We start from the raw sequence: 27,551 nt of genomic DNA, 5'->3' as shown, positions 1-27,551 counted from the left end.
GACATATAAAATAATCTTGGAATTCAGGCAAGGTGTAGACTGCATCAAAGCTTATGAATGGTTTTTAGACACAAAATATGAAACATGGTTACTATATTTGAAATACAAGTTTTATTATTCCTAAATGCAAATTGTCCCCGTATATCAAAGACAAAGTTAATAATATTATTTGTTAGTATGACAATGTAGCAATTTATATTGTTTTTTGATATATTAAGTATTTCTATTTAACATAGTTATTAAGTATTAAAAAAAAAAAACAAAGAAAAAACGCACACCAGTTGGAGCATTTATTAAAAACAATATAAGACACACAAACTTTAACATGCATTTACAAGGACGGATTGATCCTGTATTTGCCTGTAACTATTTTGTAATTTTAAATTTATATTGTAACTTATGTGCAAAACTAAGTTAAACATGTTAGTAAGTGTAATAACCATGCTAGTTTTATCAGTTTTAGACATAAGTCTCTCTAACATATTTCAATGGTCAACTTATACCTTCTTATGATATAAATAAATAAATTGAAATGTTATGGTATAAAGTACTTTGGTACAAAAGGAAAAAACAGTTATATAGTTGTTTGTTTTTTTTTTTGTCTTCTCCTGATGCCAATTTGTTTATTTTGATCAACACCATTGTTGTCTTGATGTTGCTGTGGAAAATCTGGAAATGCACACACAAGTTATAACTGGGGCAATGCTATAAAGTTTGCACTGATCACTTCACCATTAGCTGAGCTTGATGAACTAGCCCTGTAAAAATTTGCATTTGCTTTAAATCATTGCTTTTTTGCTATTAGAAATATTTTCTACTTTTCTTTGACGATGACACGGACAACGCATGACCCCACCTCCATCTCTCTTTGGTAGCCCTGACCTATCCTGGCAAGCAAAAAATTAATCTGGCCACTGCCACTTGAGGACCAGCCATTAAGAAGATGGAATCCCAGGCTGTTTCAAGATAACATTAATTTTGAGAAGGGAATTGCTATACTTTATGTTTTGTAAGCTTACTTTAATTTTTAAGTTCAAAATAGATGGGTACACCAAGGGAGTGGTGCAACACTTGAACATGTTTCTGCATTTTCTTTTCACTATCTATATATATATATAATTAAACTAAGGCAAGACAACAATGGAAATCATGCCGGAAGGGGAGTGGATTCACTAAGCTGCCGACACAAGTGAGACACCTATGGTGCACACAGGAAGGAGCCACGCCCACCAACTCCAAGACCATTGGACACAACGACAACTCGCAGGGCCACGCCCACCAACTCGGACGCGACGACACAGAAAAAATGGCATCATTTATATTCGTCTGTCGTAGAGGCCACATGCAGTGCAGGTCAGGTTAATGTCACATGCATGTCATGGCACCTCTGAGCTACGTTGACTGTTCAGAGGCATGTTTCTCGCGGAGGTGAAGCGCCATATGCAGCGTGTGAAGCGGTTTGCGAGGGGTATCCCATGGGATCCTTAAAACAATCCTTTACAACTGAGGTTAAAGCACAATGAAATAAGCAGTCTTTAAAAACCGAGTTTTTGGTTACGACACACGACCGCGTGCACCATAGCAAACTGTTTTACACGCTACATACAGCTTTTCGCATCCGCGACAAACATGCGTCTTCCTAGATGCTCCTGCAGGAACACGATTCCCTGCCCACCAACAGTGCTTTTTCACCGGCCGGCGTCTACCCTCGCTCTCTAGGCATTCACACTGCCTGCCCATTTGCCTGGACGCAAAAACTCACCGACCACCCAGTTAGTCCCTTTCATCTGTGTGGTAAGAGTCCACATGCACGTCTGAGCCACGCGGCGTTTGTTATGCCGCGGGCTCACTATTGTGTTGTATTTTGCTCTCTTTCCAAAGTTCCATCTTTTATTCACTTACTGTTGTATTTTCACACCAACCCGTTTTAGACATCCGTGTCTTTCCAGAAGTGTTTAGCATTCAATAAATAATTATGCATTAGATTGACCGTGTGTCTACCCAGCGCAGAGAGGCGTGGGTAAGCCGTTGAACCCCATTCGGGGTGCAAACTGTGGAATTCCCACTAAGTGCGACTCATACACTCCCACTCATTACGTCCCTACCCTTTGTACACACCCCACTCCCACCTTGCTACTATCGTGGTCGGGTGTCTTGGTGGATTATATATAGAAAAGCAGCCAAAACCGCACAGACCAATGAAAAGTCTACGTGAGTCACAGCTGCATCTGGACTGTGCAAAGACGACAACGACTCGAGTGACGAGTTGGAGGTAGGCACATGAGCAGGCAGTGCATACTGAATGAGAAATCAGCAGACTAGCATGACGGAGAGAGCGGAATGGACATTCTCTCCTCCCGTTCCACCCTCTACGCCTGAGCGCCGCACGGACGATTGTGTGTTGGTTCGTTCTGTGCATTGTTACAATGTTGCTTTTCTTGCTGATTTATTACATTACCGATTTTTCAAATGTTAATTTTCTGCCTGTGCTTAAAAATCATTAAAAAACCGGCCTGATTATGTGGCGTATGGTACGCCGTGGGTTGTCTAGTATAATTAAGTCATCCTAATATTAAGACATTAAAAGTAAACGTTTTTTAGTTTTCAATTGCATCATATTATATTTTTAACCTATGGTGGGCATTTCATCAACAAACTAAGACAGAAAACAATGATGATCAATAATTACAACAGTAATAAAATATTATAATTGTCATCTTTTCCCCAAACATTATCTTTGGATGACCTTGAAGTCTGGTTTGCAGTTATAAAAAGTTTAATTTCTCTTTCATTTATTTAGTTTTGAATTTAATTTGTTTCTTTCTTTCTTTACCAAAAACAAATGGACATTTCTGGCCATACATACTGTATAGGAGTTGTCTGCCCAAATTCAATTTGTACATCTCTCTTTCTGTCAGTATGAAAACATAACAGTTCATAGTGTAAGCAGAATTAATCACTTTCTATTCATGTAATACTTTTTAAATTTGTCTCTGTACTCACTTAAATTATGTAGTGTTTTAATACATAAAAATTTCAATATTATATGGAAAACATAAAAAGAAAATAATGTGCTGACATTACAATGTAAACCATTAGGAAAAATATAACCAACTAATAATGTTCAGGATAAATATAATTTAATGATGTATTTCACTGACCTTTTTAGACTTTTTTGATGGTGCCACAATGAAACTTCCTGAAAATCCTTTGCCTTTTACCTGGAAGACAAAAAATAGTAATCTCCAAGTGGAAAATTAAAAAATTAGCACTAGAATCTATTAAGTAAACCTAGATTCCAAATTACTGGAGGTATTTTTAATATTAAAACACATCAACCTCTGTAAGATTCTACAGTGATGTGGAATTCTAAGAACTTAAAATTTGCATTATCTTCTTGCATTCACTATGATGTTTCACCAACTGATTTCATTGTATTCATGTGGATTTCCTGTTGGGTTTTTGTGAACAATGCAATCTCTCTGTTGATTTGCTACTTTATCTGCAGAAAAAGCAATTCAGCTGAATCTTTTCTAGGTTCCCAAAGTTGAGCAGCTACAGAGTTGGTAAGGTAGGATCCAGCACGAGTCAAACTTGTAACAAAAGAAATTTTGCAGTTCTTAAAGTTTGTTTTAAAAAGGTTAAGTGAAAAGTTAAAAAAGGAACAAATCAACAAAAGTTCAGAAAACAGTTATTACACATGCAGAATAAAAGGCAAAAAGGGAAAAATGTTTATTCTGTTTCATTACAGTCTAGCAGGTTTATTAATGTTCACTCTCAAAGGCCTTCTCGCTTTGTCTATGGAAACTCTGAAAACGTTAACTACCGCTTAAATGCATTTTATACATATTAACATGTTGCATCTTATAAATAATAAAAATAGCAAAAGAAGGACATTATAATTATTTTGCCCATTTTAATTTCTAAACCTCTCCAGGAGGACCACTTAGAAAATAATTACAAGCTCCCCAACTACTGATGCATATATTTAACACCTTCCAGGCATTCATGAGAAGTTGTCACTTTACACTTCTCTGTATTCATTTTCAGAATTAGTAAACAATAATATGTATATATCCTTAAGGGAAGGTGCTAATTTTGAAAGCTGTTAGAACTGAAGCCAAAAAGCACTTCTTTGTGCAAAGAGATGAAGAAGTAGTACATGGATGAGATATTTGGACAGCTTAGGTATTTGTTAAACAAGCAAGCCAGGCAGATTAAATGATCTTGTTGTTCCTGAGTGGGGAACTCTGAATACCCTTTGGAATGTTTTGTTTGTAGGACAATCAGCATTAAGAATTTAATATTAGATGCTATTTGTTTTTTAATATTATGAACAGTTCAGAGTTAAGATAAACTTGTCTCTAGTTTACATATCAATTAAGATATTAAACAAAAAGTCAGAACATTACATATTAATTGCAGTTTAACCATTTCATGATTCAGTAGTATTTTAGCCACAGCTCATCTAACATGTCATTTCCACACCACTGTTACATGTGGTGGTCGGTTAACCAAATGTAGTCTGCCTATAAATCTACTCAAGTAAAAACAGCCTTTCCTCACCCCCTTCTTTAACAATACTATTTCGAATCACAAGATAGCAGCTTTCTGGATGTTTTTTTGATTGGTAGCACATGCAGGAAACGTCTGTGTGTGAGAACACCCAAAATACTCATCTACTACCAATTTCCATGACATAATCAAATCCACTCTACCTTCCTAAGTTGTACTGATGTGCATCACTACTGGTGTTGGTGACATACTTTGAAAGACTAGAACATACTTTTTTTTTTAAAAAGGGAATAAAACACATTTTGTGTGACTAATAAATCAATTAACATAATTATATTAATGATTACCCTTACTCTGTTATGAAGTCCTGCCACTCTAGAGTGCACGGCAGGAATTATATTTTGTAGCTGTATTTACACCATATTGGATAAAGACCATATGTTACTGAATCATAAAAATATTACAACTCCTGTTACACTTGATCCCTCTGAATGCACACATTTAAACATTAACTGGAATAGTTTCCCCTTCAGTAGAATGGCACTGATCTAGTCAAACAAAGGCTGATACAAGATCCTAATTAGGAAGACAGACTCAACAAAACAAAACATTGTTATCTGCAAAAACCACACACTAAGCAGGTGTTGGCGGTATGACCGAAATTCTGTATCACGATATTTTTCTAAATTATCCCGGTTTCACAGTATTTGACGGTATTTTTTCCCATGCATGAGTGGATGTTAACCACCATTTCCACTGCAATTACTGCAGTAGACTGGCTAAGAATAACCTATTCCACTGTCATGAGAATTGTACATTGTACAAAAACACACTTTATTTTTGCAAGTATTAATACAGGTTTACATCACCCCATAAAGTGATCGTTTTCAAGGGGGTGGCACTAATGAAGAGAAGGAATCACATTGCGTGACAGATGCAGTCAAAATATAGAACCTTTTTATTGAACAAATTTTTCAAAAACTTAAACTATAATTTGGACAACATATTTTCAACCATCCAAAGGCATTTAGACTTAGTAAAATATCCAGAGGTGCTTGTCAAAAGTTGTATTGCACTGAACATGTCTTAGAAAAGGAATAAACAGTAAATACTTTTTGTAAACCAACTACACTTTCTGTTAATGTTAACAATCTGTCCACTGACACGTTAAAGTGATTTTTTACACAACTTTACCATCATTAAACTGCATAAAATTAAACAAAAATATAATAAATAATAACAACAAAATAAATAAGTGCAACTTCCAGTAATAATACTATTACTTCAAAACTTCAAGCCCAGGTACTTACACAGTATTCACCAAAATAAAATAAAATAGAATAAAACAAGTGCAACTGGGTGAGGACATCTTTACCAGCTGAACCGTCATTAAGGCAAATTGCATTAATATGGACCTTGCTTCAAGCTAAGCTATATACATAAATAATAAAACTGCAACTTACATTTATAATGCTATTTGTGGTATAGTGGGTCCGCGGCTTAAAAAAAAAAAAGTCTGTTTTTAAATCCAGTTTGCCGTGTCTGTCTCTGTGGGTGCAATTGCACCACCGATGAGGTGATTAGGGCAAGTCGCACCCGAGCGTTCTCTATTGCTTCATTGGCTTACTGCGGCATGTGAATAAGGCGCTGCGCCAACAGAGATGTATATTTATAGGCCGACAGGATAAGGGGAAGCAAAAAAGAAAAGACAGAACACAAGGAGGTTAAAGAAGGGAAAAGGCAGTCATGGGAGATGATCCAGACACCAGGAAGGTGAGGTCAGCTTGAGCTGGGGCGATCTAGGGGCTGGTTCATCCCACTGACTAAGCGTGTAGAGGACATCTGAGAAGTGTCTGAGTGAGCGCGATGGAAGAGGGGAGGTGTGTCGATCTAAGATGGTCTGACTACGCAGTGTGGCAGCAGCTAGGACAGGAGTTGGCAGAAAGTAGTTCATGCTGCAAAGGCTCCGCCAGCAACGCCCGTAAAGGGTGAGCACTTGAAGACAGAAGGTGGTGTGCTGCGATCAGGCGAGGAAAGAGACTGCATTTTAACCTGCATTTTAATGGATTTTATCCCCACATTTCACTGGTGTTATGGATTTGCTATTTATTTGGGGGCTGTATATTTCTGAACACTGCACAATGGACACTTTTGGTTTTACTTTTGGCTGTTTTTAACAAAAGCAGTTGAGCATTTTCCACCATCACCTGACTTCAATGAGATTTCTCAGCTCATCTCGGTCATAACTATCGACGGTATTGGTTCAACAGACTCCCATGCGGGAAGAGGGAGTCTGTAGGGGATCGGCATCGTCACACTATCACACAGTAACCAGGTACATTACACAGTATTGAAGAGAAAAAAAAAAAATAAAACAAGTACAACTTGGCTTGCAGTGTTATCCAGTAGTATAGAAGCAGTATTCACACATTTGAACATAATAGTCCGCATCCAAACTTTTAAAACCAAAGTAACTTCAGACAACAAACACGGCACCTTTTTCCTTCAAAAGTTCTTCTGTGCCATCATGTTCAACTTTATCGTCTGCTACAGCTTCCGTTTAGGAATGTTCTCTGTCAATTTTCACTGCTCAATACCTCCACTAACGCATGTACTCTGCTGCAGTCCCATTTAGTGGTGCAGCAGTGAAAAAGGTCCCTCCTTAAACAGTTTCTTTCTGCGCCACCTTCCGAACGTTGTTTAGGCTATTTAAACTGGTGTTTCAGTATAAGAAAAATCCATATCATAACAAAAATAAAAAACGTTTTTTGGTATGAACCGATATACCGCCCAGCACTAACTAACTTTCATGTGTTCTCTGGAAAATATAAGAAAGAGCTGTCATTCCGCACTGAAAAAAGAACATTAAGAAAGAAAGGTTTTGGAATGTGTTTCACACAAACCATTAATTAAAATGTGGAGGTGAATGAGTAATTTTGACATTGCTCCCACTAGACTTTAAGCATATAATGTCATTAGCTTAATTAATATCCTTATGTTTACTTTTATAGCTTTCATTTATAACACTGGACTGACCTGTTTGACGGCTCCTCTCTGAAGTACCCTTTTTAAGGCCTGTTTCAGTAAGTAGCTCCTCTTATCCAGATCCAAAGACGGGTATTTATTCACCATATACTTCCGGATGGCAAAGGCTGATGCTCCAGACCTGTTACTGCAAGCCTAAAAATGCACCAAAAAAAGTACCTTTTTGAAATACTTTTACTGATGGCACACAAACAAAATGCATCTTAAGAATTTTCTGTAAAAAAGGAGGTACCATTTTCATATAATAATAAAATACATAAAAATAAATAAACACAAATACATACATAGAAAATAAAGTCTACATATGTTTTAATTGTCAATTCATTTACTGTAGAAAAACGTATGCAAAAGGCAACTAATGACTTTGCTGCACCAGACTCATAATATATTGACACATACAATAGATAGTGACATTGAAAAGTAATCTAGGAGGCAGTACTACTATGAAAGTTAATTTATAGTAAAAACTTTTCTTGATAATTTCTTTAAATGTGACAGCATAGGTTGGTTTTGAGCCCAGTGCTAAAAGCTAAGCAAAGCAAAATGAAAACCTGCTCCTGTCCCATCACTTCAATTAGCAGTAAAAGTGAAACCTTACATAAGGGTAACAAGAAAGCCAAGCCTTTTAATATAATACAGCACAAATACTGATATTTGCTCTATGAAATTATACTTACTGGAGCTGATCATTTGTCCTACTATTTTAAATATACTGGTGGCTTATTTTGCCCTATTCCAAGATTTTTACACAGGATGACATACTATGCTGCCACTATTTAAGCTCTTACTGTTGGGCTTATCTGACCATGGATGACTTTTCAATGTCTAGAACACAAAGTTTTCCACATTCACAAACTCTATAGTGCTGCATGCTAAGAAGGAAAGAATACCTAATCCACCAGTTAATAAACACTAGAACTGTGCTGATCTGCACTTCAAAATCCACACAAATAATTCTAGATAACAGAAAGCTAAGTATTCAGAGCATGTTGTGTGTCACAAGTTGACAAACAGGCTATGCAAAATCTGCCAATAACCTAAAATAAAAGAAACATTTGGGTTATTGTCATAGGTTTGCAACCAACATCTTAGAAAGAGAAGGACCTCAGAAAGACTATGATAAAATATAATTTTATCTTTTTTTCCTCCAGAATGAAACATCTGAGACAGACTTGGGAGCAGAACTAATAAAACTTATCAATAGAGAAGAACTAACTTTGTCTAGTACCCGAGTTAAAGGTTGCTGCTGGGGTGACTGTGCGATGCAGCTTTACAATGGAATGCCTTGGCAGGGACTCTGGTAGATCCTGCTATGAAAGAGATCTGACTCACATTACGGACTACAAGCCACTACAGTAGATGGGACCCCACAAGATAACTAAAACTTTAGTGACTAATTGGCTGCTTGACCTGCAGCTACAGTCATGTAGAGTAATCCTCAAACTGTGGTTCGTGAACAATCTGCAGTTCACAAATCAAGTAATCAGTACATTTACAGTCATCATATCTGAGCAAAGTGAGTTATAACAATCAAGAGTGCAGCCAGACATTAATTCTTCTAAATGAACTACTATGGAGGAATATGTCTAAAGTGATGACCTCATAGGGTGGCTCCATTCGACTTGCAAAAGGTTAACATTCAGCTTCTTTTCAACTCATTCCTCTGCCCCACCCTGTCTGCCTGTAGTAACTGCAGGCTCCATCAGCACTTCAAGGTTAATGGAGACCCCACCTCTAGCAAAGGCAATTCCTTCATTCTATGCAGCCACAGACATGCAATGCTACTGTTATTCAGTATTTTCTGTCTGCCCGTCATTACACTATATTTAAGGTAGAGGGGTTATTATGGATCACCAGAAATTCTGAACTATAAAATATAAACTTGGCAAAAGAATCTGCTTTTGTAAAATGATTATCCATAAGGGTTATTACTGGAGCTGTAAAAGGTGGGTTGCATATCACAGCCATAGCCTTGTAGATAGTAGAATAGGATATCTAGAAACTAATGAATGCATATCTGGAAAACAGGGCTCACAGGGAAATAATTATTAAAAATAATTATCAAGTTAAACAGCTCAGAATTTAAAAAATAATTGTAAAATATTAACATCAATAAATACACTATGATCTATGCCAAGTGACTAATAGTGGCAAAAATATATAGTTTACTTTTTAAATCAATGGATGCACAGACATTAACAAACCTGAATTGCCTCTGTGAGAATTGCATCTAGTTTTGGCCGGGAATACAAGGCAACATTAGCACGTTTCTGGGATCGAGCAAGCTGCTTAGCAGACATTGTAGCCCACGAGGGAATAGTCTTTTTAACTGTGATTTTCTTCTCTTTTTCTTTGCCTGTATCTTTGTCCCTGTAATTAGAAATCAAGACAATATAAATACAGTGATTGGCTAGCTAGGCGTTCTTCTATTATTAATCTGAACATAAACTGTACATTACAAATTTCTACAGATATAAACATGTATTGTAAAATAAGGATTATGGTTAACGCTTCACATCACTGTTAATTGAAATCTGAAATTCACTTATATGTGAAAGCTGCTTACAAGACATCCAGAAGCATTTGCTTGTGAACTTCCAGTATTTCATCAATAAAGTACATCTTGTTCAGACGCTACACTTTCTAAAAACAACATACATCTAACAAGAGGAACAAAATTATATTAACAGTCTCAACCTGGTGGCACATGACATGACTTAATAGTCAGAATGGATCTGATGAAAATTTGATGATTGGAATTGCTGATCTCCTGTCTGAGGATGTCAGATGAAATGACTAGATTGCAGGGCATGACTCTGTGACAACATTCCAAAACAGTTTCACAAATAAGTACTGACAGCACACCCTATAATGTCCTGCCTGAAAAAGCTAATGTTATTAACAATACTTTCCAGGTATGGTGTGTTTAGCCGCAATCTCTCCCCCTTTTTTCCATTCTGTCACAGTATGTAAAAAATGCCACATCAAACAGATAACCCTTTCTTCTATTTGTTAGATCCAAAGCACTGGCATTCCTTACTCCTCTATGCTGTATTGCATGTATTGTATTTCCTGCTAGGCACTCATTGGTTCTGAACTCTCACACACCCAGAGCTCACCCCTTTAGACTTAGGACAAAACTAAACCTGCTTGATTTTGGCAGGACAAATTGCAGGCTGGTTGGAGGCATAACACATCAGAACACACGAATGGCTGGCATAGGAGGGGGCCGTGACTGTCCCCGACTTGCAAAAATGACGTAAATGTAACCAGAAATTGCAGGAACAGATGTGCAATATGACCAGGCATTGCTGATATCTTTGTCAACGTAATACTTTTTGTTTCAACTTTTAGATCCAAATCTAACTCCATTAACTTAAGACTGTTCTCTGTAAAAACATATATTTTAATGTGTGTCCTGAGACACCTTTCTCTCAGTATCTTAGCTTTAATCTTTTGATCTACAGTAAAGTGCCATAAATATACTGATGTAATATACAATTAACTCTGGGTTTGTGTACTTTTATTAATACCAGTAGAACAAATCCCTAAAATCAATGAAGTAAAGCAGAACATTATAGCTTATAAATACTTGTTAAATAGTTCACATCCACTTGAATAGAACATAATGCAGCAATATAAGCACTTCTTGAGAACTGTTTTACAAAATGCATATTACGTGTATGTGTATATATATATATATGTATATATGTGTACAGTATATATAAAAAACACAATATATAATACAAAATAACACAAAATTAATAATGATTAAATTCAAACCAATAAAATGCTCCCAGTATATGAATAATTAGAGTATATTAAATCCATGATTACTCATGCTGCTAAGACTATTATTTAAACATTAGAAATACCAAGTAAAATGATTACTTCCCTTCCCCCATGTACAAAGACAGGAAAAAATTTACTCTTTTTTTAGCCCTTCTGCAGATTTTTCTTCATCCTTCTTCTCCTCTTCGGACTTTTGAGTTTCTTCATTTCCATTTTTTAATTCTTCTTGTGATTTTGTAGCCTCTAGAACTTCAGTTTCCTGCTCTTCACCAGTTGATACAGATTCCTCAGAACTTGCATCTACATCTTTTGCTGCAAATATCACAGAATCAGCTAATTTTAAAAGTATATACTTAGACTTCAAATTAAAGAGCATTTGTAACATATTGTATTGTGAAAATGCTGCACATTTAACAAAAATTCTGACAAGAGCAGGCCATTGATCCCAAGTATACTAATCCTATTTGTCTAATTTTACCAAAATAACATTGAACAAATATTTGAAAGACCAAAAGTTTCATTCTCTAACACACTGATTGTTACTTATTCCATGTGTCAATGGTTGTGTTTGTAGGGAAAAAGTTCAGATGTTTTATTTTTTATTAATAACAATTTAATTAAACAATACAAAATACACTGTTTGTGGTTATTTATTTTTTGTTTAATTTCCTGGGGTAGAAAAACATGTGCACCCTTGATTTGAAAAGATGGCACGGCCTCTTTGTAAGAATGGCTTTAAGTGTTTGTTATAATGTCCTATTTTTCAATTACATTGACTAGGGAGAAAGCTTGCCTTCTCCCAAAAAGAACTATATCAACTAGGGCTGTCAAAATAGCCAAAAAATGAGGTTTCAACATTCCAATTAAAATTAAGTAAATATCTAAATATAGTCAAACTATATAATACTAGGTGAAATATATACTTACGTGATTGATTTGTTAATACTTTATTGTTATTATAACAGCAAGAACAAATATTAACACAAAAAAAGGCTACTGGTACTTGGGGAAACTGTTAAACAAACATTAAATACGTTTGTAGTGCATGACACCAGCTGAGTGCCACAAATGGGATACATGCAACATTTTCATAAGTAGTTCATACTTTGTAGAGGCACCGTGAGTATAATATATATGTATATGCCAACTAAATCACTACAGGTGTGACAGCTGACTTTAGGTGATTAAGCACATTTCTCACACAACATGCCACCCAAATCTAATGACATGACATTTGACACTTTAAACTGGGCTCTTGTAGCTATTAATCACAGCAACCTGAGATGGCAGCCACTCTTTAAACTTACGGAGTGTATGCTGTTAGAGTAATCAAATGGTTATTCATGCTGAAATTGCACTGGATATATTAACACATGATTTACTCTAACAGAACATAAATAGTATTAAGAAGACTTTATAAGCTTTTGCCTTGAGCAACCATGCATAAAATTGTTTTATAGTATTGTATAAAACTTAAAAATCTCTACTATCCCAAAAATAGTTATTTTTGGATTACTGCCACTATTACATTTGGATAGTTCAATACTGAATACTGCTGTTACTATATACAGTGAAAGAATACATTTTATAACACATATTAACATGTAAGCAAAACTTAAGGCAATAATAGGACGGAAAAAAAGAAAAGGAAACAAATATACATATTATTGTACCTGCTTGTTTTCCAGCGGGTGTACTTTTGGGCACCGTTTCCTGGGATGGTGGCCCTGCAGCACGACGAATAGGCATGGCTGGAGAGTGACTTGCAGTTTGCTGTTGGACAAAAAATATTAATTTATAAAACATTTATACTAATGTTGCTCAGATCGGGATTTTTTTTTAGGGCTGACCACCGATATCAGTTACTGGATAAACCAATTCTGATTTTTGTTTTTTTTTCTTTATATCTTTAAAAAAAACTTTCAAACTAAGCTTCAGCATAACCAGATGCGGATAAGCCTTATAATATATATATATATTACAGAGTTAACCTTGGTATTGTTATAATTAAACAAGAAATCCAGATGTTGCCTGTTTATTTTTTAATAACAAAATGAAATTCAACAAAATTAAGTTCAGTTACCATAAAAAATTTTAATAAATAAAACAATTTAATACATACTTTTTTAACTAATAAAATATTAAAAAAATAAAATGGTTCTCATAATTGCAAGCTGTCATATTGTTTAATTTCTCCTGTAATATACTTCTCGGAAACAAAGCTTAATTTACAAATGTAGTTTTTACCATTTGTCATATATATATACACACACACACATACAGAGTGAGTCAAAATCATTTGAACACTAATAGTACTGCTATGTATACTTATATACAATTTTTGTGGACAATTTATGTGCCACATATGGTACATGTGTTGAACATGATGGCGAACAGGTTGAGACATTCCTGTACATCATCTTGCACTTATGAAGCATGTTTTGTGAATGAATTGTTTCCGCCATAACATAATTTTGACCCACCCTGTATACACACACACACACAGATTAACTTAATTGATATTGGCAGTTAAACACTGCTTAAATGTAAACACATGAACTTATAGGTTTTAATCATTTTAATCAATTTCACTATAGCCTTTTTGTTATTAAAATATACATCAATATATTTAATGTTCCTAATTTCTGAGGTGCAATTATAAATATGCATTAAAGCACTTGTTTCTTACCAAATCTTAGGCTTTATGACAAACACAAACAAATAATAAACACAATACAAACCTTTAAAAATGCTGCAGATCTATCAAAAGTAAAATTCTTTATTTTTTCTTTTCATAACTAAAAAAGGTTTGCTGTAGTACTTAACACAACTCCCTCGCTATCCTAACTCAGATAAGTAGTGTTTGTTTTAATTAAAGGAAAAAATAAAAAGGTATGAATTAAAGTAGCTTTGCTTGTTGTTTGTCTAATTGCATAGGATGATGCCTTTTATTCCTTTTACTTAGTTTTTTACTGCACTTTCTTTAAAGTAAAGGCTAATATTCCAATCATCTCTGATCTACATTGCTCCACTCTGCTTACATATGGGCTATCTGAATTAATGTAATACCTGGCGTAAAAGAGACCTACAACTAAAATACTATAAAGCTTAGAAAAGCAGATGCTGAAAAAGGTTTTTCTTGTGATCGGCCAATTTACTGATCCAAGTGTTCTGTAGTGAAAATTGCTTAGTAAAGCAAGCATTTAGATAGACAAAGGCACTGGATGGATGAATGGTTGGAAAGATATGAAAGGCACTATATAACAGATATGTAAGGCATTATAAGATACAGAGATAGATATTTGCCTGAAGTCGGACATTTATACTGTGTGTGTGAATATACAATATAATACATACTGTATGTGTGTCCAGGACAACAAATTCTTCACTGTTGGGCAAAATGATCCTGATGAGGCAGCTTTAGTAGAAGCCATTTTAAAAAAAAGAACGACTTAAAATTTGAATCAGCTTCGTTCAAAACTCCCTGCTACCTATGGGCTCTTAAAATACGTAAAAGCGAAGAGAGCACAGCAACACTATAACTAGAGATTTGTTCCTGAATTCCTTTTCTCAGTTATTCCTTTGCAAGATCCTGTGGGCTGTGTTAGTGACTTGCTCCCACAGATCCGAGTCTTCTTTGGATAAAGAAGTCTTTATTGAGTGTATTAAAGCCTCTTTGCCAGAGCAAGTATGGTCTCCATTTACTTTGTCAACTTAAATTAAACCACCCCCTACTGTTTCACCTGAGCAGTATTTTAAAATAAAGTTGATAATTCCTAGCAAAGAAATTAAAAGGTCTGAAGTGTTTTGTGTCCCATGGTTCTCTTTTTGAGAAACTTTTAGTCCTCTAACACTAATCTAGCAGTGTTTGTCCTCCAGGTGTTCCAGTCCCCCCATTGTCCAAAGACATACAGGTTATATGAACTGGTATTGCTGAACCAGCCATAGTGTTTATGGGTGTGTGTTTGTGTGTTCACTCTCTGAAGGACACCGAGTCTTGCCTAACCATTGTTTCTGCCATGCACCTGATGATTGCTGAGATAGGCTCCACCTGCAGAGGATAAGAGGGTTAAGAAAATGGACAAACTAACGTTTGTGCATGCATTACTGTCCTATGGCATGATGCTAGTATAAGCCAATCTTAAACTAGTGGCATGATCTATATCATACATGGGGAGCCCATCTGCTAATCATCATGTTGATTCTTGGGATTTGAGTTCTTCCACTATCTCAACAGTGGACCAGCTCTGACAAGAAAGAATATTTTTGCTACTGAAAAATAGAACATTATTGTTTACCTTTAACCACAATTAAAAAAGAAAATGAACCTCAAAAATACTACATTTAATTAATTTCTACTACATGCTGATTAATTAATTATAACTTTTACTGTTGTGCTATGACATGAAGATGCAGATTTGCTCTCCTAATATTATAAAAGTGTGTTGGCATCACAACAGTCTTCTTTTACCTCTCTGAGGGCTGAATGTTTTTTTCCACAGTTTTCTGAAAAGCACACAAACCAATGGTTTCACACGGAAATCAACATAAAATGTTTTTTGCTGTGTGCTGGGGCTGCCAGTTCATCAGCAATGCACAGCATGCAGGCTGCCAGGCTGTCTTTGCATGGAGCGGGGGTTGCAGTGCATCTCAATCTGGTTTACACCTCGTCACTGCAAAGGCGCTTTTCCACTGCATAGTACGGCACGACACGGTTCAGTTCAGCTCACTTTTGGGGGGTTTTCCACTGGGAACAGTACCTGGTACCTGGTCCTTTTTTTAGTACCACCTCAGCCGAGGTTCCAAGCGCGCCGAACTGTTACCAAAACGTGACGTGTAAACTCTGCTGGTCACTGATTGGTCGGAGAAAATCGTCATTACTGCGTCACTGAACTTGCGACACGAGACACAACAGACCCGCTAGATTTTTAGCACAGCCAGCGAAGGTTCGGACGCACCATTTTGTTTTAACCAAAAATGGCTGTTTCATGGTCTATTGAGGAAGTACAGACGTTCCTCTCGTTGGTAGCCGAGGAGCGGATCCAGCGAGAGCTGGATGGGGCGAAGCGGAATGAAAAAGTTTTTCAGGAGGTCGCTAAGCTCTTGGGCGCACATGACTACCATCGGACTTACAAACAGTGTAGGGACAAGTTAAAAAAAATGAAGAGCGAGCAGTAGAGGTGGCACAACTATAACGACACGTGAATGATCCCGCCCACTCTAAAGTGGTACTAAACTGCAGTCGAAACGCAAACCGAGCCGAACCAAGGTGAGCTGTACTGAACTGTGCTGTGCCGTACTATGCAGTGGAAAAGCGCCAATTGTGGCGGCCCTCTCAGGCGAATGTTGCCATAGGGGTGTTAGCTACACATACCTATTGTAATGTACAGCCGTGACTCTTATCTGGCCAGGTTCAATTCTTAAGGGACGTTATGGGGGAAAGAGCTTGCACAGGGTAGTACATTCCCTGGAATAATAGAGGTCAGTCCATACTGCTTGTTAAGGTGCCACAAGTTTGAAGCATGGAAGCTCAACCGCATAGGGAACAGCTGAGACATTCTCCACAGGACTGCCGCCACACCCAGAAGTACACCTGAATGGAGATTACAGGACACCTGGGTACTTCTAGGTGCTCTATAAAAGGTGCCACTTCACTCCATTTGAAGAGCCAGTGTTGGGAGGAAGAAGACAAAGCTTGATGGAGAAGTGGAGGCAGAAGAGAGAGAGAAAGAGAGGAGGCAAAGTGCTGTGTGCTTCATTGCACTTTGTTCTGTACATTGATGGCGGGGAACCAAAAAGGAAAATGTTTCCCAAATTTTAATAAAAGATTTGCATGCACTGGACTTGTTCTTGTGCCTGTTGTGTCAGGTCTTGGGGAGCTGGCGCACTCCCTGGTGTTCATACTGTTCAGCACCACGATCAGCGAGGGGAGTTTGATAACTCAGAGTTCAATTCAGTGATAATATGCAAAACACTGTCCACAGAGTATTTCACTTTACGCATTCGCTTCGATTTCTTGGCAGATGTTCATGCCATTTTTGCCGTTGTTTGCTCTTTGCTACTCACTCAAGCACAGGGAATCTTAATCTTGGTCAAACCAATGAAGCTAACTTTAGTTTAGCGAACTAAAACATAATGGCAGGTTTCGTCACTGTTTACAGTTGATTACCAATGTCAACCCCTCATTTTCATAGAAATCCCCATCTACCCAATGCCTGGTTAAAATGAAACCATTCAAGCAAGAGAAATGTTAAGACTTACTAAAGAAACAGCAGGCAGAACATGAAAATAGCTATTACTGCCGATGTGACCCTAAGTTAATGTACCTGCACAAACATGAGCTTTTGTTATGTTAGCTATTCAAATCGATCTGTCTTGCTATACAGAATACAGGAAGGACTACTACTCTTAACAGTGAAGGGCTTTTCACAGAACTTTTGTGAACATTGTTTGGAGGAAATATTTCAGAAGCACAATGGACCACTATTCCAGTAAAATTGGCTATTCTGAAAAGATATTGTATGGCCTTGAACTAGCAGACTGCTGCCAGTTTTGAATCCTGTATATTTATTCCCCCATTTCCTGAATTCAGCTCTTTCTGCTTCATGACTCATGGTGAGCCAGAGCATATGCTAGCAATGTTGGGCCAAACAATTAACTCTGGTGAGATGCCAGTCTATTATAGTACAACACGATTACATATAACACCTATAGTCAGCCATACCAGGGATGATTACCAGTCATACTGACCAACACGTCTTTGGAATACAGGAGATCTGCGTAAGCAGACAAAACCTGTGAAGAAACAGGAGGACACTGCAAACACGATGGTGTTGAGATCTGAACCACAACTTAAAAATGACTGCAGGAAGGCTGGGTTAAACATTTCAAATGAATAAATCAATGGGTCATAGGCTTGAATAAATTATTTTGTGGCATCAAACATTACATTTTGAAATACTTTTTAAGTTAACCTGTTCCAGTGCTCATAAGAAAATGAGTATGGCAATTAGAACACCTATGGGGGACACTATTTTTTTTAATTCATTAATATTGCTTCACTGAAAAACACAAGTTTCTCGGCCAAATGAATGTATACCACAACTCCTGCAAAAATTTACCTAAAAATCGGGATTTTTACATTAGAAGCATGGTTTGCTGGCATAAAAGCCAAACTGATGGAGCAGCCGATTACTTTACAAACTGTGCCTGAAGAGGTGTCTTGCAAGCCTAATTAAATGATGAATGTTTAGGACATTAAAACAGAGAAACAATTTTCATCCTAAAAATAGACTTTTATTTTTTAAACAAATTTTATATTTTCTCTTGTTTCTAACACCCTTTATTCTATGACTGTTCTATTTGGGTCTGATGTCATGTCAGGAGTCAGAATGCATTTTAGAATGATCAAGACATGTAAAACACAAAAATGGGACTTACAAAGGAGGAAGTGACTTTTAAAACATAACAGACTGCTTATCTGTACAGTGTTAAGAATATCTTGTTGACACAATTATCAAAGCCAACTTTAGTAAAACTTTTAATTTCATTTCCTGTGCTATCCGACAGTGTTAGTTAGGTCTATCTTTCAATTTTCACTTTCACCACATAAATGCTTGAGCATTTGGCTTTATCTTGCTCAAGGAGGTCTGCATTTTAATAATAATTGACAAGAAAAAAAATGCTGACTGTGTACTTTCAGAAGATTGTATTTTTTAGTACTGTATTGTTTGGCTACATAAGCACTGATCGTGTGATTAAATATATATAGTTACAAGTACTTTCTTTCCTTAGAACAGCACTGTTATGGCATAGTGACTCATACCACTTTATTTGTTGTTAAACTAACATTTTGCTTTGTAGCACAGCAGCAAGCACTAATTTCTGTAAGGCCAATGGTGTTGCTTTAGTAGCAATACAGAGTATCTGAGCAGAATTTTTTTCTATATAAAGTACTATTTTACTGCAAAAAGTGGCTGAAAATCTTTTTATAGTCATGACTACCTTGTAAATATTAGAAAAATGTGTTCATTGTGATGGAGGACCTAGTCAGGACAATGTCAACAGGTCAGTTTACTCTATCCTGGACAGGACACCTCTTACAGCTGCTGTCAGAGGCACTATATGCCTTATGGTAAAGGCCCTCAAAGTGTTAAGTACTCATGAAGGAAGTGGGGAAAAAAGTGGAAGAACAGTGGAGGATGCTGGTTACTGCTGCAGGAGACCCCAACTGAAGCAGAGTTGCACTGCAGGGGGGCAAATCCTGCTTTTGTAGACTCAGAGGGGCAGCAACTTATTTCTCTTTTATATTTTTTGGTACTGTTCTACTTCTGTTCTTGTATTTATTCTTATATTTAGTGGAAATCACTATTTGAACATAATTTGAATCTATATGAAAAAAATTCTTATGTGAAAGCAAATGCTGACAATGTTAGAACTTTTTTTTCTCACAGTAATTTTGCCAATGTTACTCCAGACATGTTATGCTGAAATACTGCATGTGTTGGACACATCACATTCATAATCAGCATTTTTTATAATTATTGTTAGTTTGTATCATCATTTATAAAACTTAACAGATTTCTCTACAACACTACTCTGCTTTCTGGTTAATGGTTGTACTAACAACAGGTTTTAGACACTCATCCAGCATCTTAAAAGTATGTTTTGCTCCTTATACTGTTCTGTTTTACTCTTGAACCGGAGATTTCTGATTGTCTGTTGTTTTCTATTTAAACTGTTAAGCATTCATTGTAGCAAGCAAAAGCTGGTGTCTTTTCTGACTTAATCTTTTTTTAGTTGCTGTTCATAAATGTGTTTGCCAAGCAAAAAATATAACAGGGGGAATACTTAAAGATAAGTAAAATGTAGTATTCAGTCCATTCAGTAACTCAAATGACTCAACTTATATAATATATATGTGCACTGACTTCATGTCTTTTGCACCCATGAACGAGAAATGCACATGGTGGAGAGGAGAGCTGGAGGAAGAGGCAGAGTGTGGGGGTGTGTATTTAAGTAATCGCGAGTGATTTTTTATGGGTTTTATAAATGCTTTACAAACATTTGAGGTGACCCGCTTCCACTTTTCTCTTTGATCATGTCACTTTCCATGCACAGAAAATCCCATTTTTGTGAAGGCTAATACAGTGCACGATACAGAAGCGCCACATGCTTGGTAGAGGCACTGTGAACAAAGAAGGAAAAATATTAATACTAAAGCATGCAAAGTCATGTTAAATACAAATGTACAAGTAGTAGCCCTTAGAACGTTTAACCTACGTTTGAATATTTACTTATTTTTAATGAGCATTTGATAACTAATTTTGTATAATTTGATAGCTCTACTTGGTACTTAGGTGCCAATCAATACTTTAACATGGAGGGTCTATAAGGACATCTAGAAGAAAACTTTGATTTTGCCTACGGACAGTTTAAGAACCACCCGATCAAGTGCAGGAATAACAACATTATTTGTAGAAGGGAAAGACTGTCTACAGGTTATTACTTCAAATAATATCTTAAGCAGAAACCAAATGTTAATGAAATGTTATTGAATTATGTAGCTTTTTACGTGTGTCCATCTTTTTAACTAATTTAGTTCCTCGCATTTTTTTTTTCTCACTCCTTCCAACCAAATGTTACTAAAACAGTTCTTTATCATGAACACACACGGGTTCAAATGTGATTAATGTAGATTGTTGGTGGTGTTATTAACAACTCATTATTAAATGATAATAGAACCACTTAAAGACTATCAACACAGCTGACCCAGTGTGAAAAGAGCAATTAACTATATCTGTACTGCCATCTACTTAAGGTTTACCTAATTACAGACATTCAATCATAAACGTGAGATCTGAAATAACGTCCTTTCTATATATATTAGTCCTGAGGGACTCTTTGTGGTTTCAGGTTTTAATTCCAACCAATTTCACAGTCTGTGCATTCTTCTATGCTTTTAAATTATCTAGTTGTTAAGTGAGCTGTTCTTTTTATTTTCTTGTTCCAAGAAATTCAGAAGTATTTTTATTTTTGCCAAAACTTGAAATGCTTAAGTTTAATTTGCCATTTTCTTTTTAATTCATCCTTTTCATACATACGTTGCCCTCTTAATTGTATCCAAATGTTGACAACACTAAATAATAAAACAGTGCAATTAATTAAAAAAATTGCTTGCTGGTAATCATCATAATTTCTGTGCTTTTAAATTGAAGACAGGACTCTTGACCAGTGAATGAAGAAGAGATGTGGCTCTTCAATTCAAAAGCACAGAATTATGGGAATGTGGCATAGATGTTTGTTATGAATGCTATCTTTCCAAAAAATGACTGTTAATGATATTTAAAATAAATAAATAAATGCTTTTTTTGAACATTTTCAGCATATGACTGGTCCATGCACATATAGATTATGTGACCGGAGTAAAGTAGAATTCTTTTTTTTTCCATGAACATTTTTCATATTGTTTGCATTTGCACAGCATAGATCATCATTAGGGACTATTATGTCAAATGCTTTTCTTTCGTTCTGCATGAAAATATGAGATTGAAACATTTTCTCAGCCATCACTACAAACTAAATGGGGTAAGTAAAATAAAGAAAATATGCATTTTTAGGTGGACTATTTCATTAAGGGAGTAAATTCTACAGAAAACGTTAAATTAAAAAGAAAATGGAAAAAGAAATATTAAGATTTAAAACTATGACAAAGTATACAAATATTTATATATTTCTTAAAGTCATTTGTAGGCAGATAACTTAAATATACAGTCAATTAAAATAAGAATAAGAAGAAGATAACTTTTAATCTGGTATGCTATGCTCTGAAGGGTGAACAGAGAATAGCTAAGTTAGAAGTGAACTATGACTGAACTTGAAGATCACTTTTCTAAAGGTCTGGAGGGCATAGTCAAAGTTGATTCCCTTGAACTTCTACTTTCAAATGTAATACAAGGTTGTATTTGATTTTTATTATATATATATATATATATATATATATATATATATATATATATATATATATAAATCGGACACTGAGAAAGTCCTAGCAATTGTGTTGCATGGCAATAAATTTAAAGTGTAAATACAATTCTAACTAAAGAAAAAAAAGCATTTTTTTATTGCACAATCTTCTCTAAATACTTACAATGCTTTCCCATAATAACAAACTCAACTTACTTCCTACATAACACAAATTGCACCTCTACAGTAAGGCAGATGGTAGAATAGCACCACAATTCAGAAAGGAAAGGTCAGAAACATTAACCCTTAAGTAAAAGAGGTTATGAAGTACTGGGAAATCTTTAGTGTCAATTCTGTATCACCAGGAATGTTCGAATGGTTTTATTTGTGTACATTTTTGCATGATGTATACTGCTTTATTCATATGCTCTTTATTTCCAATTTTTTCTTTTAGTGTAACTATTGGAAAGTGCATGAATAGGAATAACAGTGCACTGGTAGCATATAAGTTAACAGAGTAGTTATTACTGGCGCCTCATAGTTCTTTGACCTTTGGCACTACCTGTGTATTGCTTGCATCTCCATGTCTGTGTGGGTAATCTTCAAATATCAAAATGTGTTGTTAGGTTACTTGGCCCAGTGGTTGTGCCCTCTCCAATTAATCAATTGTACAGCATTTGTTCCAGACTTGCACCTAATTCCCAATTTTCTTGGGATCGGCTCCAACCCCAGTGACCCTTTTGTTAAGAGGGTCAGAACATAGAAGACTGGTGACATACAGAAAATAAACATGTATCAGTAACTGTGAAAAATTATAAACTCCTCCATATTCTACTGTAAAAATGCACATTTAACTGTGCTGAAAAAATTGACAGGGAAGGATTCAGAGCCAAGTTGCTTCACTATCTCACCTAGTAGCTTATCGATTGCAAAATAAAGGCTATATCACATAACAGCAATTCTCAGTTGTAGACTTCATTTACATAATCTTAGTGAGTCAGAGGCAGTTGGTGGGGCACTCAACATGAAAACAGTCTTGTAATATGACATGCAGAGTAACTCAGTCTGCAACTTGCTCAAATAAATTATATTATTTTTAGTTGTGTTGCACATACCACGATAAAATGGAAAAAGAAAAAAGGGCAGAGACTGCAGTTGAATTTGCTGTACCCAATAACCCTTTGTACAGTGCCGGATCTGTCAGGCAGCGCATTATTGGCTGTCACAAAGAGGCTACTGCACTGGAAGGTCAGCACTTATTCATTAAATGTGACACAGCCAGCGATTTTCAGTTGTTTAAAATGTCCAGAGATGACATCAACAACTGTGGTCAGCAAGTCTGGTGTACCTCAGAACTACAAGTTACGTAATGTTACATTAACTTAAGAAAGACACACTGTTTTAAAATGGATCATTCTTTTACAATTATGAACTTATTTTCACCTTAATGAAAACTACACCGCACAAGTTATCAATACATTGACTCTTTGATTTTAAATAAATTTGCAAACCTTTCTAAAAACAGGTTTTCATGTTGACATTATGGGTTATTGAGAGCAGATAGATAGGCAGAACTGGCAAATTTATGCATATACTTTGTAATAAAATGCAAAGGTCTTTGTGTGTCCAGTTCCTCCAAACAATCTGTTAGGTCAGTTCAGTGACGTGATCAAAATATGAAATGCGTGTGTGAAACACACAAGGAGGAGGAAAGCTGTAGGAGGCATGCTGAGAGTTGCTTTCAAAGATGGGAAGTATAAAAGTGTACAGGAGGAGAACAAGGAGTTTCGAAATTACAGGAGTATGAAATGCAGGCTCCATTGAAATGCACTAGCGAGTGGTAGGGGAGGGAGTGCCTGGCATGAGAGTTTCAAACAGAGGAAGACACCCAGGAAAAGCGCTGACGGGATACGTAGAGCAAGATGTATCACATATTTTAATATTTTTCCGTTATCTGTCAACATTTACGACACAACGAAGGGTGCAGAAAGTGAAGGGGGTCTGAATACTTTCTGAATCCACACTACGTTGTCAATCCGTTAAAGAAATGTGCTGGTATTAATTTTAAAATTCTATATTTAAAATAAAAAGACAAAAGTGATCTTTTATTTTTTAATATTCAGAATAAATCTCGCATAATTTTGGCGGCACTCAGATTTATTTCATCTAACGATGTCGAAGTTTTTTTTTTTTTACATAAATACCATATTTCAAAACAAAGTGGTAAAATTCATTCTGTGTTAAATATTGACAAATCTGAGATAAAAGGAAAAATACGTTAAAAAAAACGCTTCTAAGTAACCGTACTTTGTCCGGTTTTCTGGCCATTAGGCGTTAGTCTTAGTTTATTCCTAAGTGTCTTCCATTTTACGGTTTGAAAAAGGAAATGCTACTTGTTCTTAACGTATACAGGATTCTCTCAAAAAAATGGGCAATATCAGTATTTACGTCGAATTCGTTACCAAATCACCGAATCGTGCACAGACAAAGCCCGAGCCTGCCATCCACGGCGCGCGCGGTTTGTTTTCCGTTAAGACACCTTGGCACTCGATCGCTCCGCTAACATCAGCCTCGTAAAGTTGGATTTGGAGAATCAGTGTAGGCTGCAACGGCGCACGCGCACTCACTGTATCTTCACGGGGCCTGGTCACCGAAATCCACAAAGCCATTGAAAGGAGCACAATCATCTGCGTAGTCACGTAACTTTGACTTTACAAACTACATAAAGCGGGTTTCGGTGAAGAAAGCAAAGCCCAAAGTCTAACTGCGGCTACCCATACAAACTCGCAATATGCTATATTGGCGACCCCTACCAAAAATGGCCACTCTTGTCCATTGAATCCAAGCTGTAATGGCGTTGCAGTTGGCTGACGCTTTTGATTGCAAATTGCAACCCGACGGTGCATTGCGGGGTCATTGTTAAAAATGCATATTTAGCACGGATAAACGCAGTTTCCTATATTTGCAGCTTACTGTTAATGAGCCATACCTACCTTTGTTTTAGGATTTGCTTTTTCATGCGCGCTGTCCTGTCGCCTTTATTTAGGTTTTTTTGTGTGTGTGTGTGTGTGTGTGTTTGCTCCGCCCCCTTGCGTACGCCACACGTCGATCACGCGAAGCGCTGCTGCTCGAGCTTCCCGGTCACTCCTGCTCTCTGACGCTACTGCAGCGGGTAAGCAGTGTCTTGGTGGAGAGTTTTTTTGTATGTGTATTCGTAACTTCTAAGTATAATCTTTGTAATTATAACGTTACCCTTTTAAGGAATTGATGTTCGCGAACAGGGTAGTAATATCACGATACTTTTGTAATTTAGAAGTACGGCAGCCGGATGGCACGTTAATGCACAAACATCACGTTGTGCGGCGTCCAACAATGGGAAGGTTACACACTTGGACAGTAACACCGGGCTTCAACGAATACATAAGTAAAATGAATGTGGTGGATGTTCAAGCGAATTGTGAAATTGAGAAAATGAGGGACATAAAAAAAAAACCAAAAAACTCAACAGCAATGGTGTGATTAGGGCGGCGAGAGCCTGTGCACAAAATTATGGGGCATTGCTTTGTATTGTGTATTCCTCTATTGTTCTACCGAGTAAAAGTGTGGACTAACAGAGTTCAGTTGATCAGATTAACTGGAATTCAGTTTTTGGCCCATATAATGTTATAAATAAAATAACTGTCAAAAAGTCAGGACACACCCAGGAATTTTCATCTTTTTTGATTGAAATTGATAATATTAAGGTGGATTTTAAAATATATATATAAAAAAAATTACTAGTGTTTCTAATAGCTATTACTACTTCCAAAGACTGATTTTAAATTAATTATTCACTTATGACTGTGGAGCCCCATTTTCAGCAGCCATAATGGTAAACTCCCTTAGCGTATCCTAAAGTGGTGAAATGGACCGCATTCCTCCAAAAAAGGTGGTTCATGTTTCTTATGAGACACGGTCACCCCCAGGTCATCCTGTCAAGGATGCCACCACCCTTTTCGTGTCCTGTTGGTGAGCTGAGAGTCCCCAGAACTCGGACTTTGGCTGGATTGTCTGACTCCTTTTGACAGTGGTTCTGCACTTAGATGGACAAATATTGTTGATTTTCATCTATGTGAATTAATTTCTACTTTGTTTACAAAGTATTTGAACAAATCTGTATCCTAATATGTGATAGTCCAGTACTCTTGCATTTTGCCCTGAGAGTTGTTGTGCTGAGTGCCTGCACTTAGTGAAGAACAAAGTAGTTTTGTATTGTGGTATTGTATTCTGAGGTGGCAATAATAGTTTGGCCATCTAGCTCTGTGAAGATGATTACAAATTACTCTGTTCTGTGTGTAGTTGTTACAGTCCAGGTCAGCTCCACACTAACCATTCCTCCCAGGAGCCTCTTGATCCTGGATCATCAATAGTCATAACCGAGATGAGCCAGGCACATGAGAACACAAACATCCAGCCAAAGGGTAGGTGCAAAAGTGACAGTGCTTTTATTAAAACAATCAAAATAATGTCCAAAGTGCAGTGTAAAAGTTCAAAAAATAAATAATCCATAAAAAGGGTGATGAAGGTTAAAATCAATCCATAAATCTATTAAAATGAAATAAAAATTACACAGGAAGCAGTCCTTTATAATGAATGAACCCTTTTAAAACTAATGTATACCCAGATTACCCTATTTGGGTCTCGGAGCATGGAAAGATGTCTACCAACAGAACAGGCACTGCCGACCCTCCACTCCCTTGGTTTTTTGTTGCCATTTCCTGGCCTTGTAGAAAGTCCTTACAAGGAGCAACCCTCAGGCCACTTGAAATGTGGCCACACACTACCCTTCCAGGGTTCACATTTCTATCCGCCTCCTTCCTCCTATTGCACTGGCGAGACATGTCTGCCCTTCTCTCCATCCATTAACCTCCACTCTCTTTCATTTTTGTCCCATTATTCTCTCCTTCTCTGTCCTGTGTAGGCTCCTCTATTGTGCCTGTTTAATTGGGTGCAGGTGCAACATATCGCTCCACTGGAGGCAATATTAAGGGGCCTGACCAATCTGTGAGCCTCCACATGTATATATGGTGTGATCGGCCATGTATCCAAATTAACCACTGAATAAAACATGCTTGTGCACCCTGCACCTGATTGCAAGTCTGCATGCTACCTGGGATGCAATTATTTATTTAAAATTCTCCCAATACCACTCATCACAATTGTATTTAGCCCATCTTTTGATACCCATTGCATTC

At 36.6% G+C, this 27,551-nt stretch overlaps 1 protein-coding gene across 2 annotated transcripts in view; it reads right to left on the bottom strand.

The window, feature by feature from the left end:
• Nucleotides 1–25,406, bottom strand: part of hp1bp3 (heterochromatin protein 1, binding protein 3) — a 36,012-nt gene extending 10,606 nt beyond the window's left edge. The window contains exons 1-6 of one of the 2 annotated variants that reach the window (XM_039755730.1): nt 25,311–25,406; nt 13,026–13,125; nt 11,490–11,664; nt 9,765–9,930; nt 7,552–7,695; nt 3,162–3,221 (exon numbers count right to left, since the gene is read on the bottom strand). In XM_039755730.1, the coding sequence (XP_039611664.1) occupies nt 3,162–3,221; nt 7,552–7,695; nt 9,765–9,930; nt 11,490–11,664; nt 13,026–13,101 (621 nt within the window). In that variant the 5' untranslated portion in view covers nt 13,102–13,125; nt 25,311–25,406. The remainder of the gene's footprint in view (nt 1–3,161; nt 3,222–7,551; nt 7,696–9,764; nt 9,931–11,489; nt 11,665–13,025; nt 13,126–25,310) is intronic. The other variant, XM_039755729.1, reaches the window with a different exon arrangement.
• Between the last annotated feature and the right edge of the window lie 2,145 nt (nt 25,407–27,551).

This window comes from Polypterus senegalus, chromosome 6 (assembly GCF_016835505.1).
Source record: "Polypterus senegalus isolate Bchr_013 chromosome 6, ASM1683550v1, whole genome shotgun sequence".
NCBI lineage: Eukaryota > Metazoa > Chordata > Cladistia > Polypteriformes > Polypteridae > Polypterus > Polypterus senegalus.
The sequence above is the reverse complement of the archived record's forward strand: the minus strand, read 5'-3'. Positions and strand labels throughout refer to the sequence as shown.